Source organism: Lynx rufus, unplaced genomic scaffold, assembly GCF_022079265.1.
Source record: "Lynx rufus isolate CCGP_SWC_20201006 ecotype Redwood Valley unplaced genomic scaffold, mLynRuf1.p SCAF_8, whole genome shotgun sequence".
NCBI classification, from domain to species: domain Eukaryota; kingdom Metazoa; phylum Chordata; class Mammalia; order Carnivora; family Felidae; genus Lynx; species Lynx rufus.
Genome location: NW_025814896.1, coordinates 63,803,261 through 63,822,152, shown reverse-complemented (window position 1 = coordinate 63,822,152; position 18,892 = coordinate 63,803,261). Strand labels below are relative to the sequence as shown.

Here is an 18,892-nt window from a genome sequence, read left to right as displayed (position 1 = left end):
AAGAAACAAATGATAAAAAGCACAGTTTGAGGATCAACACTGTGCTTCAAAAATGTTTCCACGAGCAATTTAAAGATTATAATTAATGTTAAGATAATAATGGACTAGGTAAAATAGAAGTAAATCAAATACCAGAGTAGCAGAGCCAAAAAGCAGCCAAGTACTATCGGAGTTACGTTCGTTGCTTCCCCATATAAAGGGAAACTCAGCATTAATCCTGTATAATTTTATTTATTTACTTTTGCTTATTGTTGGTTTTATCTTTAAAGGAGATTTTGGGGCTCCTGGGTGGCTCAGTCAGTTAATCGTCTGACTTCAGCTCAGGTCATGATCTCACGGTTGGGGGGTATGAGCCCTGCATTGGGCTCTGTGCTGACAGCTCAGAGTCTGGAGCCTGCTTTGGATTGTGTGTCTCCAGCTCTCTCTGCACCTCCTCTGCTCATGCTCTCTCAAAAAATGAATAAATGTTAAAAAAGATTTTTTAAGGAGATTTTAAAGGCCATACAAAGAATTCACTAAGAAGTTATTGTTTGAATCTCAAAATTATTCACGTTCCCAAGTCTTTCAGAATTTAACTTGCCCTGTATAACTAGAATAAACAAAAAATATAGTCTAAAGGTTAACATAACACTTACCTGTCAAGACACCTTAGAATAATAGTAGTCTTTCCCTGGAAATAGAAAAAAAAAAAAAAAAAAGAATACTGTGTTAATGTCACCCATACGTAAAATTTTGTTATTCGTAATTGTGGCCAAAAATAGCTTTTAATCACTCGAATGATAAATTACCTGGAAACTAGAAACTTTCAGAATTGTTCCTAAGTTTGATAAGTAGAAAAAGTTAACTGTCAACTTTCCATCACGGTGTAACTACACTGCTATTATTATAATTATGAAGTCCTGCAGATGACAAATACTAGCAAATCATACCTCACTTTAGTGGTCAACTTGGCAGCTGTCTGAAATTTTCTCTCTATTCATCAATGCTAATTACTGGTTAAGCAGATGATTAGTGTCTTCTAAAATGTTTTAATTCCAATTGTTGAAGTGGAAATAAAGAAAAAAGGTAACATACAAATAAAGGACATATTGCAAATATGTTCAAAGTAGGCAATCCAAATACTGGGTTAGAGTATTTTTTGTCTGTCTTTTTATTTGTAGAGAAGGTACTCGTTCTAAGTATTTTGTTAGGAGTCAGAAAATATAGGTTCTGGGCATCTCTACCACACGAAAGTTAACCTCACATTTTAGCCAGGGATTGGCTCAGTGGTTTAATCACACTTTCTTTTTTTTAATAGTAAAACTTAAAAACAAAAAACAAGCCAAAAAAAGATCTCTTACAAGAAAACAGATAAAAGAGGAGAAGCAGGGAAAGTCTAATGGAGGAAGCTGCTGGGTTCCAAGGAAAATAGTTTGGAAAATGCCGGACTGACAAAAACACAGACCATTTGACTAGGTAGGTTTTTTTCCTAAAACCTGTAATTTTTTTACCAAAAGAAAAAGATGATCACAAATAAATTACTCTGGATTATATCTGGGATATGATCAAATTGAATGACTTTTTTTTTTTTAAATAACAGGAAACATAAATAATTGGAATACGACCAAAAATGTATATTACTGAAGGATGTTTGCTGGCAGGTATTCTTTCAAAGTGAAAAACAAGAAATAACCTAAATTTCCCCCAATGGGGATTGGCTAATTTAATTATGACAATCCTTATAATGAAATAGCATGCAGCTGTTAGGAATGATGATCTAGGAAGATACTTATTGACACGGTAAAACATTTATGACAGATTAGCATAACTCTGTTTTCAATTTTAAAATATCTTTTCCTGCTTCTTTGAGATATACGTACATACATATGCATACACATTAACAGATTCAGAGAAAGACACAGAAACACACACACAAATAAATAGATCTAGAGGGATATCACTAAGCTAACAGTAAACATTTCTAGGTGATGGATTTGTTGGTAATTTATATTTTTATTATTTGGGTTTTTTTTAAGTTTATTTAGTTTGTGTGTGTGTGTGTGTGTGTGTGTGTGTGTGTGTGTGTGTGTGAGAGAGAGACAGAGAGAGAGAGAGAATCCTAAGAGAGAGAGAGAGAGAGAGAGAGAGAGAGAGAGAGAGAGAGAATCCTAAGCAGGCTCTGTCAGTGCAGAGCCCAATGTGGGGCCTGATCTCATGAACCGTGAGATCATGACCTGAGCCTAAATTAAGAGTCAGACGTTTAACCGACTGAGCCACCCAGGCACCTCTGGTAATTTTTTCTTTTTTTAAGAAAATCAGGATTTTCTCATTTTCATACACTGAACATGTATCACATGTAGCATATTTTCGAAGTTTGAGATAAATGAAGACTGTAGTACAGTAGTCTCCTCTTATCCATGATTCCGCTTTCCACAGTTTCAGCTACTCATGGTCAACGGCAGTCTGGAAGCAGATGATCCTCCTTTGGACGTGTCATCATCAGGTCAGGAGTACCCTAGGGCTGCATCACTGTGCCTACACCATTTACCCCGCTTCATCTCGTCAAGAGGATGTTTTAGCATCTCACATCATAAGAAGGGCGAGTATAGTACAGCAAGATATTCTGAGTGACAGAAAGGCCACATTACATAGCTTGTATTAGAGTATGTTGTTATAATTGTTTTAGTTATTTTTAGTTACCTCTTCCGTGCCTCATTTATAAATTCAACTTTATCATAGGTGTGTATGTATAGGAAAAAACAGAGTATGTACAGGATTCAGTTCTCTCTGCAGTTTTAGGCATCCACTGGGGGTCTTGGAACATATGCCCCGCAGATAGAGGGGAGGCTGCTATACCTAAAAATTATTGTATTCTATGTACAAGAAAGCACAGAATCAGAATTACTGGAATCTTAGATATAAGATTCCAGATTGGAAGGAATCTTAGATATAACTAGCCATTTTTCTCAGATTCTCATAGTTCCATAGTGTTGATTTAAATTTTGATTATAATTTCATGTAAATGTACTACTTGGTGGCAATTCCAAATAAACATAAATTCAACTCTGGGCACTGAAATACGCTTTTAGACTATCATTAAAATATGATCCAAATTTTAAAAATTCACTAGTAAACTGTTGCCCTCTGAGACCCCTAGGTTTCCTGGTTCAATAAACACTGACTTAGTACAAGTTCACTCAGGGATTATCAAAAGGAATCCTATCTTCCCTCCCATTACCTCAGACACATTGGAAATCCAGTCTTTTCTTCTGATCCATTACCCCTGGAGCTCTAATTCCACAGTCTTCTACACATCCCTTCATCTGGCACAATAATCCCCCCCATTTCTCCCCCCAAAACTCCCTAATATCAACCTCTTCTTCAGAATGTTCTACCTGTTGGCCTTACCTAAAATATGGCTGCTTCTGGACCATTTCCTCTACATTCTTGTTACAGAAGGCTTTTTTTTTTTTCTACCACCCCATGTACTACAGGGCCCTCCTTGCTCCCCAGTGCCACCTTTAAACAATTATTCTACTTCCCTTGTTTTGCAAAAGTCTTACAGGCTGGTACCAGTCTACCGTGATGGCTGTTGTCACCTCTTCTGGCTCAGTCTCCCTTTCCCTCTCAGCTGCTGTCATTAATTTTGCTAACTTCATACCCATGTGGGCACAGGCAATCCACCTAACACTCTGACCTCTCAGTGACTTTGCCTCCTCACAGAGACCCTTTCCTTCACTCTGCTTCTGCCATACATCACTTCCAAGGTTATATCTTGAATCACTTCACCACTGGAAATTGCACCACTTCCAAAATCACACACACAAACAATGCATTTCTCCAACTACTTCTTCAGGAATCCCCAGAGTAACCATCCTGTGGCCTTAGTGAGAGGCCTCAAAAGTCCACTGACCTGTCAACATTTCTCCTTCTCCATCAGCCCCGTCCTACCTCCACATCTCACCTTTTCCATCTTAGAGTCCACAGTTTATTATTACAATCACCCTTGCAAATATTACCCCCTCCCTAGGCTTTCTCGCTCTGTATTGCACCCATTTGGTCGGCAAAAACCAACCCTGGTAAACCCAATCACCTTCCCTTCTCCTCCATGTTTGTACCCACACAAGTGAGTGATGATGGAGAAAAATTATACATACTATGCAGATTGGTGTCACCTAAATTCTGAATCCCCGTCATCAAAACAGCAGTCAACAATGACGAGCAATCCTGTAAAGTTTGTCTAGTGTGTTCTCTCTCCCATTGGTTGTAACTGCTGTTTAGTACACTTTTCTTGATTTTCTGCTCAGAATACCCACTTGACCCTCTTCACCTGAATTACCTCTCTTTCCTTACTTCTTGCTCTTCAAGCTCTGGACATCATGCTCTCATAAGGAGGCTTTCCCATTCTTCCAGCCTCTTGGGCTGAGTGAAAAGCCCTTGTTTCCATCATAGATTTTCTCATGTGTTGCTACTGTTGTACAAGTACTAGCACCTAAGTTCCTGCACAGCAGAGTATGACTTTCTTTTCTGTTTCCCCAGCATCGGGCAGAATACCCGGCACACAGGAGATGTTCAGTAAGTGTCCACTGAATGGACAGAGGTTTGGCAAAAAGAGAGAGAAGGCATCGAGGCAGTTCGTTTCTTTGGTAAAGGGTGATTACTATTAGCTGAACAACAGAAGCATTAACTGCTTGCCTCTATTTTTCAAAATCATGCTCTGTATAAAGCACAGAATCAGATACTTTTTAAAGAATAATACCTTCAAAAGTTCTACATATCTCAAGAGAGTTTGCCCGTCTTCAAAAGCAAAATTAGTTTTAATTTACATAAATGAAAATAAAAAAGAGCTTGTGTACGCCCACAGTCTCCTATTTTAAAAAATGGGTGGTTCTTCCATAAACAACAAATAAAACATGAATGGGCCGTCACTGCAACAAAGCCTAGAACAACAGTTACAGAGAGTGCCTAGTGGGATGCTGGTGGGGTGTTTTGCGTGCGAGCATTTGTGTGCTGTGATCAGTACTACTAGTTTAAGCCCCCTGAAAGGTATGGAAGCAGCTTCTTGCACAGAAGACTTTATGTGATAGGAATTTACTTGTACCAGAAGACTAGTACTAGTTACTTGACCCGCTTATTTAAATCCACATATTTATCTATATGGCTGTAAGCAGGAAATTGGTAAGGAACCACATCTGATGAAAACGTCACTCTCCTCACAATAAACTCATGAGATGAAATGTTTATATACTGTAGTTGGGTTGAAAATTTTAAAGTATAATGATACCTATGAAAGTTTTATTTAAGCTAATTTAAATAGTTCAGACTTTTTAAAGTGGGCCAACAAGAAAACTTGGTAAAATACAGAAATTAAAAACAAAATAAAAACAGTGATTAGAATTTTACTATATGCATTTCTCTTTTTTATCTTTGCATTTTTACAAAGTTGAGATCATGTTGTATATAAAATTTGTCATGCTTTTTTTTTTTTAAATTAAAAATTTTTTTGTTTATTTTTGAGAGACAGAGAGAGCACAAGCAGGGGAGGGGCAGAGACAGAGCGAGATACAGAATCCGAAGCAGGCTCCAGGCTGTGGGATGTCAGCACAGAGCCCAATGTGGGGCTCAAACTCACGAACCGTGAGCTCATGACCTGAGCCAAAGCCAAGACGCTTAACCAACTGAGCCACCCAGGCGCCCCATGTCCTGCTTTTTTCAATTAACATTATAGTTTTTCCTTATATCACTAACAACTCTTTTGCAGTTGTATAACATTTCCCCCCTTAATTATAATGTTGATAGTATATATAATATCTCCCAATGAAGGATGTCTATTTGTGTGTGGGAGGGGGGCCTTCCAAGACACAGCCCAAGACAGAGGAGTATTCTGGCTACCTGGGCACTGACATCACCAGGTAAAGATGTAGCCTCGTTGATGCACAGCTTAGATCCAGAAAGTTTAATTTGTCAATATACCCTTCAGTGGAAGCATGAAGCACAAAAATAAAAGTGTAATATGAACCCCAAATAGACACAAAACATAATGCCACATAAATTTCAGCCTCTTGGATCTGTAAGCCCGATCTTTTGTAGACAGTGTCACCAGCAGTCCTGCCTTCCTGGCAAGAACTTTGTGAGCCAAGCAAAGTTGGATGAAGATATGATACATCTGTTCTTGCTCTATATTGCCACTTCCAAAACCCCTTTGTATCCTTGGCTAAATAAAACAGAAACTCACAATGAGTGGTGAGAGGTCTCTCACTAATAATCAGTGGTCCTGGGGACAGGCTGCCATATTTTCTACATGTTTTTCACAATAACAAATAACCCTGTGTCATTACATCATTAGCATAACTCAATGATTCCTTAAATGACAATCCTAAAAGTAAAGTAACTGATTCCAAAATATGATTACTAAGATACTGACTTACCCACTTAGATGCTGACTTATTTATTTTTCTGACTTGGACAGTTGTTTATTTTTTAAAAATATTTATTTATTTTGGGGAGAGCACAGTGGAGGAGGGGCAGACACAGGGGGACAGAGGATCTGAAGCAGGCTCTGCATTGACAGGCTGACAGCAGTGAGCCTGATGTGGGGCTCGAACTCATGAACTGTGATATCATGACCTGAGCTAAAGTCGGACACTCAGCACTCAACCAGCTCGAGGTTGAGCCCCGTGTCGGGCTCTATGCTGACAATCGCAGAGCCTGTAGCCTGCTTCAGACTCTGTGTCTCCCTCTCACTCTTCCCCTACCCTGCTCACACTCTGTCTCTCTGTCTCTCAAAAATAAACATAAAAAAAAAAAAGAATCCTGGCTTTTACATTCAAATCAGATAGAAAACCTGAATGTTTTCAAATTATGAAATGAAAAACAATAAACATTTTTAAAAATTTTGTTTACTATAATTTTTCTTAGATCAATAAGTACTTTTTTAAAAAATGTTTTTAACATTTATTCATTTTTGAGAGACAGAGTATGAGTGAGAGAGGGGCAGAGAAAGAGGGAGACACAGAATCCAAAGCAGGCTCCAAGCTCTGAGCTGTCAGCACATAGCCTAAAGTGGGGCTCGAACTCACAGAGTGGGAGATCATGACCTGAGCTGAAGTCAGACGTCCAACCGGCTGAGCCACCCAGGTGCCCCAATAAGTACTTTCTAATTCCTGCTAAATATGGTATTAGCTAGATAAAAGTGAGTTTACCGACTTCAAATTCAATGGGTTTGTTACCATAAATTTGAGCAAAATGTCTAAATATTATTTATTATTTTTTTTTTTAATTTTTTTTTTTCAACGTTTATTTATTTTTGGGACAGAGAGAGACAGAGCATGAACGGGGGAGGGGCAGAGAGAGAGGGAGACACAGAATCGGAAACAGGCTCCAGGCTCTGAGCCATCAGCCCAGAGCCTGACGCGGGGCTCGAACTCCCGGACCGCGAGATCGTGACCTGGCTGAAATCGGACGCTTAACCGACTGCGCCACCCAGGCGCCCCTAAATATTATTTTTTAATGTAGTTATTATAACATTAGATGTTAAAAACAGCAAAAAAATTAATTCTTCATTTCATATTAAAATTCTTTCATCTAGATATTTTTCAATCACATGTTTTAGTCAGAATATTCATATGGTAATCAAAATTATTTCTTAATTAAATTCCCCCCTATGGTGCACAATACTTAAAGTCCTCAAGTGACATAATGTGGTATTCCACGTGAAATCAGCTCTCTGTTGATCTGAAGGATATGCTATACCTGTGCATATATTAACCTATGGATTTTGGCTGACTTCTTCTAATTGTGTGGTGATAAATGACATTACTAGAGTCAGAAATGATAAACCAATTTTATCTCAAGTGCCAACACCTTCCTGGAATGTTATGGATCAGAAGTCATCTTCAGGCTCAGTGGAAAAGGGTGCTGTGATCAATAAAATGTGTGCGGAAGATGTGTAACTCGTATTTGCTATCTCTTAAGGAACCCTAGAAAGCATCTTCTTACAACCAGATTGTAGAAACTAGAAAAGGAAAAATTTAGAAGTCAAGACATTTCCTTCCCACTTTTCTTCTATCCAGAGATTGAAGTTCGGGAAGAGAACAGAAGCTCTGGGAAGTAAAATGCTCAATGGCTAAGTTTTCTGGCCAATACCCTAAGAATACTTGAGTGATTATCACTTGATAAGAGAAGAAACCTACGTTCAGAGGATCATAAGACCATGCCTAGAGACTTGACAATTTAAATCTGAGTAGAGAGAATCAGAAAAAAATGTGCAGATAAATTGAGATGTCATTATGTATGACATTAAGAAAAATTTAAAGACAATAATGGAAGAGGGCCCAAGTAATTCACAAGAGAAAACAGCTGAGACAAGGTCTGGAAAGAATATTTACAGCGACAGATGCACAACAGTGCAGGTAACAATAAGTGCAGTATTATCACAGGGGAGTAAACGACCTCATAGGAACTACCAAGCTGTGTCAGAGACTTATGAGTGCAACATATTAAATATTTTTTAAGTTTATTTATTTATTTTGAGAGAGAGAGTGAGGGAGGAACAGAGACAGAAGGAGAGAGAGGGAATCCCAAGTAGGCTCCACACTGTCAGTCCGGAGCCCTATGTGGGGCTCGAACTCACAAACTATAAGATTATGACCTGAGCCAAAATCAAGAGTCAGATGCTTAACTGACTGAGCCACCCAGGTGCCCCATGAGTTCAACATATTGATATAAAGAGACAGAAGGATAGAGAAAATACAGCATTTTGTGTATTTATATGGAAACTTACAAACATGCATGAAGGAATACTATACAAAGAGCAGAATGTGATGTATGTAATTAGACTGTTGCCTGACCATATGAAATGAATTATCGTAGGATGTCTCATGGCACACATCACAAGAGGAATACAGATAAAGTCTAACAGTGAAGAGGAGACCAACCTTTCAAAAAATTTTTTAATGTTTACTCATTTTTGAGAGATGGAGAGAAACAGACCATGAGCGGGGGAGCGGCAGAGAGAGAGGGAGACACAGAATCCGAAGCAGGCTCCAGGCTTCAAGTTGTCAGCACAGAGCTCAACGCAGGGCTGGAACCCATAGACCGTGAGATCATGACCTAAGCTGAAGTTGGACGCTTAACCGAATAAGCCACCCAGGTGCCCCAAGGATACCAACTATTCAAAAAGTGCCTCCCTCAGTTTGAATTTTCTGTCATTCCCAAAGGAAACAGTCCAGACTCAGAAACTAGGATCAGGGGCGCCTGGGTGGCGCAGTCGGTTAAGCGTCCGACTTCAGCCAGGTCACGATCTCGCAGTCTGTGAGTTCGAGCCCCGCGTCGGGCTCTGGGCTGATGGCTCAGAGCCTGGAGCCTGTTTCCGATTCTGTGTCTCCCTCTCTCTCTGCCCCTCCCCCGTTCATGCTCTGTCTCTCTCTGTCCCAAAAATAAATAAACGTTGAAAAAAAAAAATTAAAAAAAAAAAGAAACTAGGATCAAAGAGAGAGGTGAAGTGACTCATTCCAACACAGAATTCTATACCCAGATAAACATTCTACCCAGAGTGAGGGAAAATAAAGGCATTTTTAGACATGCAGTATCTCATAAATTTTACTTCCCATGTAACGCTTTCCCCAGAAACTACAAGAGAATGTGCTCCACCAAGATAAGTGAGTGAACCAAGAATAGGGAAGAAACAGGATCCAGGAAACTGAAGTTCCAACTCAAGAAAGAGGAAAAGGGAATTCCCAAGATGTTGGGGAAGGATGGTAGCTATGCCACCACTCCTGACAACAGTAGAGACTAACACAGTGGGTTAAAAGATGGCAGGACTCTGGCTGGAGAGGGGAAATTTCAGATGATCTGATACAACTGCCTAGATGAAAATTATACTGAATGTCTGTTGGGGATTGTGGAAAGAATTAGCAATAGATATCCGGGGAGCCAGCTTCCAGGATGGTTCCAAATGATCCCCACTTTCTGGTATTCCCACCCATGTGAGGTCCCTCACACTGTACCAGAGTTGGATCTTTGTGACCAATAGCATATGGCAGAAGTGATGGCATGTCACTTCCAAGATTAGGTTATAAAAGACTGCAGTTTCTGTCCTGGGCACCCTTTCTCTTTCGGATTTCTGGCTTTGGGGAAAGCAAACTGCCATGTTGTAAGCAGCCCTATGGAGGGGCCTCTATGGTGAAGAAATGAAGCCTGGTCAACAGTCAGCAATGAACTGAGGCCTCTTGCCAACAGCCACATCAGTGAGCGAAACTGCTTCTCCAGTTTAGCTGAGCTGTGAGATGACTTTCGTCCCAGATGACATCTTGACTACAACTTCATGAAAGACCGGGAGCCAGAACCACATAACTAAGCTGCTCTCAGATTCCGGACCCTCACAAACTAGGTGAGATGATGTTTGCTGTTTTAAAAGCTGCCAAGTTTTACAGTAATTTATTACATAGCAACAAATAACTAATGAATATAAAAACTAAGGTACATATAAGAGCTAAACAAATAAAAAAACAAGGCATTTTGAAACTTTTGGAAGAAGTTACTCAAGGTAAAGAAAGTAATCCACTGAATATTGATTTAGCCCAAAATTATAATAGGAATTATACTGCAGACCAGGGCTGGAGGTGAGCGTTTAAAAGAGACAGAACTATGGGCTCTGTGCTGACAGCGTGGAGCCTGCTTGGGACGCTCTCACTCTCTCTCTGCCCCTCCCCCACTTGAGCTGTCTCTCAAAATAAATACATAAGCTTTTATAAGTAAGTAAGTAAATAAATAAATAAATAAACAAACAAAGGAGACAGAAATAGGGGCACCTGGCTGGCTCAGTCAACAAAGCTTGCAACTCTTGATCTCGGGATTGTAAATTTGAGCCCCATGCTGGGTGTAGAGATTACTTAAAAATAAAAAAGTCTTTAAAAAAAAAAAAAAAGAGAGATAGAACTAAATACTCTTCTACTATTATCAAAAATTCAACAGATAATGTCTAACATTTTAAGTCTAAAAATAGCCCATCAGTGATTTCAGACATTCAGAGGTAAATTATAGAAAAAAAGGAAAAGATATTAAAGAGGCTGCTTTAAGGAGAGGCTCTGAACAATGTGGAGAAGTTTATGGCTTTATGCGCCTTTTGATTATCTTTGAGCTTATAAACCTCATCTGTGAATCATTTTAATAAAAATAATTAAAAATAAAACCAGACTGTAAAAAAGGGCCCAATCTAAGAAAATTAAGGACAAAACAATCTAAATGAAAAAGGCTTACAGACCTCAAGCTCAACCTTAGTGAACAGGGTCACGTGATTACTAGGATTTTTTCTATGCAATAATAGGAGCACAGCGTCTGGAAAAAGAGAAGGTGGCACACCTAGTCTACTGCAGTTAAGCAAAACCTCACAAACTCCATTCCCTCCTGAGAATGACACAGTAGAATAATTCCAGGTGAGCGTTAATTAAAATCATGACAGAGAATCTATGACTGATATGGAATCCATAACACAGAAGGCATGAGCGAAAGAAATGAAGATACGAAAGCTGAAACAGACTCAGGGAAACAAAATGGTTGTCTATAATTATTTGGAGGGCAATTTAAAAATACTTAAAGATATAACAAGTAGAAGAGAAATCAGACTTTTACAGGTCAGAATTAAGACCAAGAATTAGGTTCTTGGAATTAGAAATACCAACTATTCGGACACTTTTACAGGTCAGAAATGGGAACACTGGATGTTCCAATAAAACACAGGTTTTCCAGTAACTAGGAATTAACAAAATGAAACCAGCCTGCTTTGTGAAAGATAACTCCCCCATTTCTAGAGATAGTCGAACTATATAACCACTCTTTATAGTGGCTCTTAACCTTTTTGAAGTGCTAGAACGCTGGGAGAATCTAATTTCCCATAAAAATGCACTGATACACGATCACACACAATTCTGGATACATTTCTAGAGAGTTCCCTGACCCCAAGAAGTACCCCCATGGGCCCCAGAGTGAGAATCCCCACTGTAGAAGACTAGGGCAGTGCCAGGTTTCCTTCGGTTTCTATGACTCTGGTTAAGATTAAATGTATCATATTCTACACGGTTCATGTTTTTATTATCTATATGCCTGTTTCAGTTGTACAAGTTACCAGAACTATTGGTCATCAGATTAGTGTTTATGGTGCCTTTGAGTAGTCGAATTAGAATCAAGCGCTCCTTCCTCTGGGCTGCTATGGCTCATGCGGGAGCATACCACTTGACAAGAAATGCTGAGGCTAGATGTTAGTCCCCACTCACCTATGAGCAGGGCCCCTCTCCAGGGAAGGCACAGCCAGCAGGTAACCAGCAGGCCAGAGACTGGTCATCTGGTTAAAGAGTTGAAGTTTCCAAACGTTTACCAAAATATTAAAATAAATTTTACCACTGGTTGCTAAATCAGCATAATACTTGAGGGGGAAAAAAAGGAGGAAAAAATGCATTACCCCATTTTTACTGCCAATGAAGAAAACAGATTTTTCTCCAATTTCAACTCCATCACCTTCACCTCCACCGCTTCCCCGTTTTTCCACTTCTGCTTTTGCAATTTCCCAGAGAGTTTCACTATGAGAGGCAGAAAAAGAAAATTCAGACAATCAAAGAGAATCTTTTCCAATTTCTGTTTCATGCTCAGAGAAATTTTAGTTTAGTTAAATTTATAGAGCAAATCAACAGCATTTTCTTGGGGGACAATAAGCTGATAGAACCTCTGAGGATTAGTCATTTTCCTTGCACTGGTTCATATCAGCTGAAAATAATAAGCCACGTCTTTGCCACTAGGATTTGAGGCTGTCTTAGTTTGGGGCTTCCAGCCGAGGTCGAAAGCTGTGTATGTTAGCTTCTCAGACATGTATATGAAGGTACACAGAATTTTGGAAATTTACAACTTGAAAACCACCAACATCTAGGAAAATGGGGAGCCCAATAATCTTTGCTTTCTGAGATATTTCTTGTGTTTTTTGTTTTTTTAATTTTTTAATGTGCTAGTAGAGGAAGGGAGGAGAGAGACACAGAATCCAAAGCAGGCTCCAGGCTCTGAGCTGTCAGCCCAGAGCCCGATGCGGGGCTTGAACTCACAAACTGTGAGATCATGACCTGAGCCGAAGTCAGGCACTTAGCCGCTTAGCCATCTGAGCCACCCAGGTGCCCCTCTTTTTTGTTTTTTAAATTATATTTCTGGCTCAAGATTCCCTGTTTTAATATATAAAATGTAATGAAAGAAAAAAAAATCACCTAAAATCACATTTTGAAAATAATCCTTCCATTCATCTCTCTATAAACATATGTAATTTTTCACAGATTATACCTTTTATTAAAACGAAAATGAAAAATGGAGTCTTGAACTTAAAAAAAAAAAAAAGAGAGAGAGAGACGAGATCTAATTGTTCTAAGCCAGAATTTGCTGCTTTCTACATGGCAAATTACCCAACCTCTCTGGATCCTTCATTCCTTTAATTAATTCAACAATTATTTATTGAGCACCTAATATAGGCAAGGTTTTGTGCTTTTCTCCAGGCTTATTTCTGTTTCTTCATCTCTAAACTGCCAATTAAAGAAAAATACCAACCTTATAAGATGGTCACGATTGATTGTTAAAATGTGATAATTCATTTTGGGCTTGACCTATATATAGTTATTGAAAATTACTGGGAGCTCCTAATTATTATTCAAGAAACAGAGATGAAGAAAGGGGCTATAAAAGACCAATAAAGGTGTCCCTAATTATTTGCACCAAATGCGTGCATTTCTTTCACAGGTGAATCCCCAGGAACTCAGCCCAGGCTTGTCTGCTCTTCATTTAGACACCTTTCTTTTTCTTAACATTTTTAAAAAGTGTATTTATTTAAGAGAGAGAGAGAATCCCAAGCAAACTCCGCACTGTTAGCACAGAGCCCAATAACATGGGGCCCTATCCCAGGAACTGAGAGCTCCTGACCTCAGCAGAAACCAGGAGTCAGACGATTAACCAACTGAGCCACCTGGCGCGGGTATACACCATTCTTTCAAACTGACGATCTGCTTTCCAAATTCCCAGCAGAGAGGAGAGCAGGTAGTGCAGCCACCAGTCATGCCACTGGTGGAAATCTGTAACTATAACCATAACTTCATAACTGCAACCAATTATACCCCCATGGGAAGGAAGCTGACAATTTTTCACATTAAGGTTCATTAAACTCAACAGAGATCAGGCCATGATCCACAAGGTGAGAAAAACAGATTTGCCCTGCTCTGTGATGGACTCCAGAACCCCTCTCTCCCTGACGTCCTTCTAAGTTGTTCAGAGAGGGTTTAGGCGTGATCTTGAAAGCAGGAAATTAAAACTGACATCACAGAACTGAAGAGCTAAAATGTATTTTCCAGGCCCCCTTTAAACGTCATCTTACGCTTTTCACACAGCTTTCTCAAGTTTCCCTCACTTATTATTGTCCTGAACCCCTGCAACCAGGAGAGGAGTCAGGGATATCTCCGAGAAGGAGGCTTTGTGGTCTAATTCACCGCCTGAACCCCTGCATCTAGAACATTCCTTGGCCTGCAAAAAATTTCTACCAAGTGAATGGTTGGAGTTGAACTTTCAAAATCTTTTATACCTGGGGAACTTTTCTACCTGCTTGTGGCTGAACCCACATGTTCAAGGGTAGTTCCTACAGATTCCTGACCATCCAGACAGAGGTTGCATGCAGAACAGACCCACAATTGTTTTCCACAAGCAGCTTCCGCCCGGGTTCCTCCCCCTAAATATGCCCGCAGCTGCCCTCCCTCTCTTGCCCCTTCCTGGCGGGGTGGGAAAGAAGGGAAAGCTAGGCTAACGAGGGAAACGTAAGCCGGGAGCAAGCACGTCTGCGGGGATACCTGGGCATCCTGGGTCTACCACCCCGGTGTCGTAAACTCGGCGTTGGGACCCGCCTAAAATAAGGTGGCCCGTGATCTCCCAGGCGGGCGGGACTGTGCGGACTCTTGGGTTGCCATGGGAGCGACGTCGCAGGCTGGGTTACGTGCACACGAGGGGCATCATGGGAAATGTAGTTCTAGGCGTTGCTCTTCAAGTCTTGCTCAACGCCTCGAAGGCTAGGATGTGAGAGAACGAGGTGACGCGTCTGACAAACCTGGGACCTAAAAGCCCTGGGTTGGAAGTGTTCTTTTACTTAAAACATATTCCACTGAGTACCGGACTATATGCCAGAGATCTCTGCTCTCTCTCTTCAGTTACTTTTCCATCTCCAATAGCAATACTTTGGGAATGGAGGGTGAATCAAATTCCTGAGCTGTTTTCTAGCGATTTACTAGAGGCAAAGAATATTTGTGATATTAACATTTTCCAACGTTCTGTTTAGTTGTTTCAGGTTTTATGCAATAGCACATCATTTATTAATAAGCTAATAAAGCAAATGCATCTCCACTATACTTCATTTACTTTACCTCTAAATCAATAACAAATATTGAGTTATTACTATATGCAAGACTCTGTGCTACACAGAGTAAGGAATGAAGTGATGAGTAAGACAAGATCCCTACTCTTGAGAAAGATGTACACAACTAAATATAATAACCCAAAGGAAACCAGTGATATAAGCTATTGTAGAGAGGTACAAAAAATTACATAAGAATAAGTAATTATGCTGAAGGGAGTTGTTGAAACATTCATGGCAGTGACAACATTTGATCTGTTTTGAAGACTGGGTAGACCCAGCCTCTATAGCCCAGGATGTCTTGAATATTTGAAGGAGATACTCTCCTTCTACATTTCTGCCCTTTGGTTTTGGGTGATGGATGGTGTGATGTTCAAGAACATGGGCTTTTAGAGTGAGATGGACTTAGATTTATGTCCTAAGTCACACTGGCTAAGTTGCCACGTTGACACAGTGGGTAGATTACTCAATATCTCTGAGCCTCAGTATCTGATCATGTAAACCAGGGGAAATGTGTGAGTTTTAAATGAAATAAATATATGTAAAATATAAATTATGTGTGCCTGACACCTTATAAGTGCTTCATGCTTGTTATTATCAGTTGTAAGCTACTGATCAGCAACTTTGAACGAAGACAAAGATCACATTCTTGGAAATGAAGCAAAATTTTTTTTAATTAAAAAAAATGTTTATTTTGAGAGAGAGCACGCGGGCAGATAGAGGAGAGAAGAGAGAGAGAATCCCAAGCAGGCTCCATGCTGTCAGTGCAGAGCCTGACCCCCAGGCTTGATCTCATGAACCATGAGATCATGACCTGAGCTGAAATCAAGAGTTGGATGCCCAACTGACTAAGCCACCCAGGCGCCTGGCAAATTTTTAAGGGGGAAAAAAAAGCATTTGCTTGAGATAAAATCTTTAAGAACAAAATCCTCCCAACACCTACGAGCATTTTGAAGACGTAGAAGGCGACATTTGCACATAGAAAGGAATATAACAGGAGTGTGGTTCAATAGAGGATGATCGTAAGTGAGATTGGTACATCTATCGTTGAATCAGCATCTACATCCTGGGCGTAGTTTGCCTGTAAGCTTACAAACTGATGTGAGACAGCGTGATAATTTGGGTTCTGGAACTTTGGAACTCCTCTGTGTGTTAATTAGAAAGCCCTGTTGATATGAATAACAAAAGCTGCAGCTAATATTTTTGCTTGCTATGATCCAGGCACACTACTAGCATCTTTTAAAATTTTTTAAAAAATGTTTGTTTATTTATTTATTTATTTAAATGTTTATTTATTTTTGAGGGGGGTGGGCAGAGAGAGGGAGACACAGCATCTGAAGCAGACTCCAGGCTGCAAGCTATCAGCACAGAGCCCAACGTGGGGCTTGAACTCACCAACTGTGAGATCATGACCTGAGCCGAATCAACCAACTGAGCCTCCCAGGTGGCCCAATGTTTATTTGAGAGAGAGAGACACACAGTGCGGGGGGTGGGGGGCAGGCAGAGAGAGGTAAAGAGAGAAAGAGACAAAGAATCTGAAGCAGGAGCCAGGTTCTGAGCTGTCAGTGCAGAGCCTGACACGGGGCTCAAACTCACAAACCTCGAGACCATGACCTGAGCCAAAGTAGGACGCTTAACCGATTGAGCCACCCAGGCACCCCAACACACTACTAGCATCTTAAAAGTATAATTGTTTGCGTAACTGGGATTGAAGGTTGAAGAAAGGAGCATTATAACAAGGAAGGTGAAGTTTGTCTGGCTGGGCCTTAATCACCAGCATTAGTTCACAGGTGATTCAGTGGATTCCACTGATCTCATTGAGCAGATGAATTCCCTTTTTTACCCTTATGCCTCCTGAGGCTTCATATTTGGACAAAGTAAGTGACCTTCCTGGTTAGATGAAAATTGTTCTTTATTTTTAATTTTATTTGAGAGCGAGAGAGAGCATGAGTAGGAGAGAGGGGAAGAGAGAAAAAGAGAATCTGAAGCAGGTTCCACACTCAGTGCAGATCCTGACTTGGGGCTTGACCCCATGACCCTGGGATCATGACCTGAGCCGAAATCGACAGTCGGACACTCAACTGACTGAGCCATCCAGGAGCCCTGAAAATTGTTCTGAAGGCAGGACTGCATAAAGATTTGAGCTCCCCTACTGGATCACTCCTAAAAGACTCCAGGGTTTCAATGGTGGTGATAGAGGAGAAGACAGTATTGTGATGCTTGCTGAATGCAATAAACAACAGTGCAGAAGAATAAAGATGTGTGCAGAGTGTATTTGGTGGCATTGTGAATAGTCGAGGTGCAAGCACATAAAATGGCTAAGGTGGAAGAGCAAACAGGGCAGGGAGATTGGGCTACATTGAAGTATCTTGCAGTCTGGATTTCACTGGGTTGGTTACGAGAAACGGAATACGATTTTAAAATCGGGGTGTTCCATGACTGGACCTGAGCTTCAGTGAGATAATTTTTTCCAGCTGTGTGAAGGATGTTTTGTGTCTGTAGGTCCATATGGAGGCTATTAACAATAGCCCAGACAGTGACAGAGTTTTTACATTTTTTCCCTTGTTTTCAAAATTATATAAACTTCTTGTAGAAAAAAATAGCATACAGAGAAAATGAATAGGCTAAAATAAGCACAACGCAGAAGTAATAATTATTAAACATTCTAGTGTTTAATTTCATTCTAATCTTTCCTCTTACAGTTGAGATTTTACTGTAAAGCTAACATCCTGATTTTAACATGTATTTCCCTATACCAATTTTTAAAACTTTTTTAAATGTTTATTTTTGAGAGAGAGAGGGCATGAGTCGGGGAGGGGCAGAGAGAGAGCGAGACACAGAATCTGAAGCAGGCTCCAGGCTCCGAGCTGTCAGCACAGAGCCTGACGTGGGGTTCAAACCCACGAGCAGCGAGATCATGACCTGAGCCGAAGTCAGACACTTAACCAATTGAGCCACCCAGGCACTCCTCCCCATATACATTTTTAAAAACCCATCACAAACATAGCTTTGGTGGCTGCATAATATCCTGCTATATAGATTTCTTGTCACTTAAGCATTCTCCTCATAATGAGCATTTGAAGTGATTCAGAGTAAACACCTAACATGAGTCGGGCCATGTAGAGTCTTTCTCTGGGAGTTTTCAAACTAGAATTGGGAAAATCAAGCCATGCCCCACTCTGGAGAAAATTAGCATATTTTCTGCGGAATGAAGAAGCTATTTTATTGATTAGTTCCTTACATATTCTGGATATTAACCCTTTTATCATATATATGACTTACAGTTATGTTCTCCCATTCTACAGTTTTCCTTTTCACTCTGCTGTTTCTTTTGATGTTCAAGAGTTTTAAAGTTTGGAGTTGTCCCAAACTTGTTGTCTATTTTTTACATTGTTGTCTTTGCTTTAGAAGAGTTGTCTGATTTTAATAAAGCCACCAATATAACCCTACCAACACCTTCAGAAAGGGATGCCACCCACCATTAGATTATGTTAA

At 40.1% G+C, this 18,892-nt stretch overlaps 1 protein-coding gene across 2 annotated transcripts in view; it reads right to left on the bottom strand.

Annotated features, from left to right (window-relative positions):
• Positions 1–14,907, bottom strand: part of DYNC2LI1 (dynein cytoplasmic 2 light intermediate chain 1) — a 41,550-nt gene extending 26,643 nt beyond the window's left edge. For both annotated transcript variants that reach the window (XM_047069427.1, XM_047069426.1), the window contains exons 1-3: positions 14,841–14,907; positions 12,437–12,554; positions 636–670 (exon numbers count right to left, since the gene is read on the bottom strand). In XM_047069427.1, the coding sequence (XP_046925383.1) occupies positions 636–670; positions 12,437–12,554; positions 14,841–14,848 (161 nt within the window). In that variant the 5' untranslated portion in view covers positions 14,849–14,907. The remainder of the gene's footprint in view (positions 1–635; positions 671–12,436; positions 12,555–14,840) is intronic.
• Between the last annotated feature and the right edge of the window lie 3,985 nt (positions 14,908–18,892).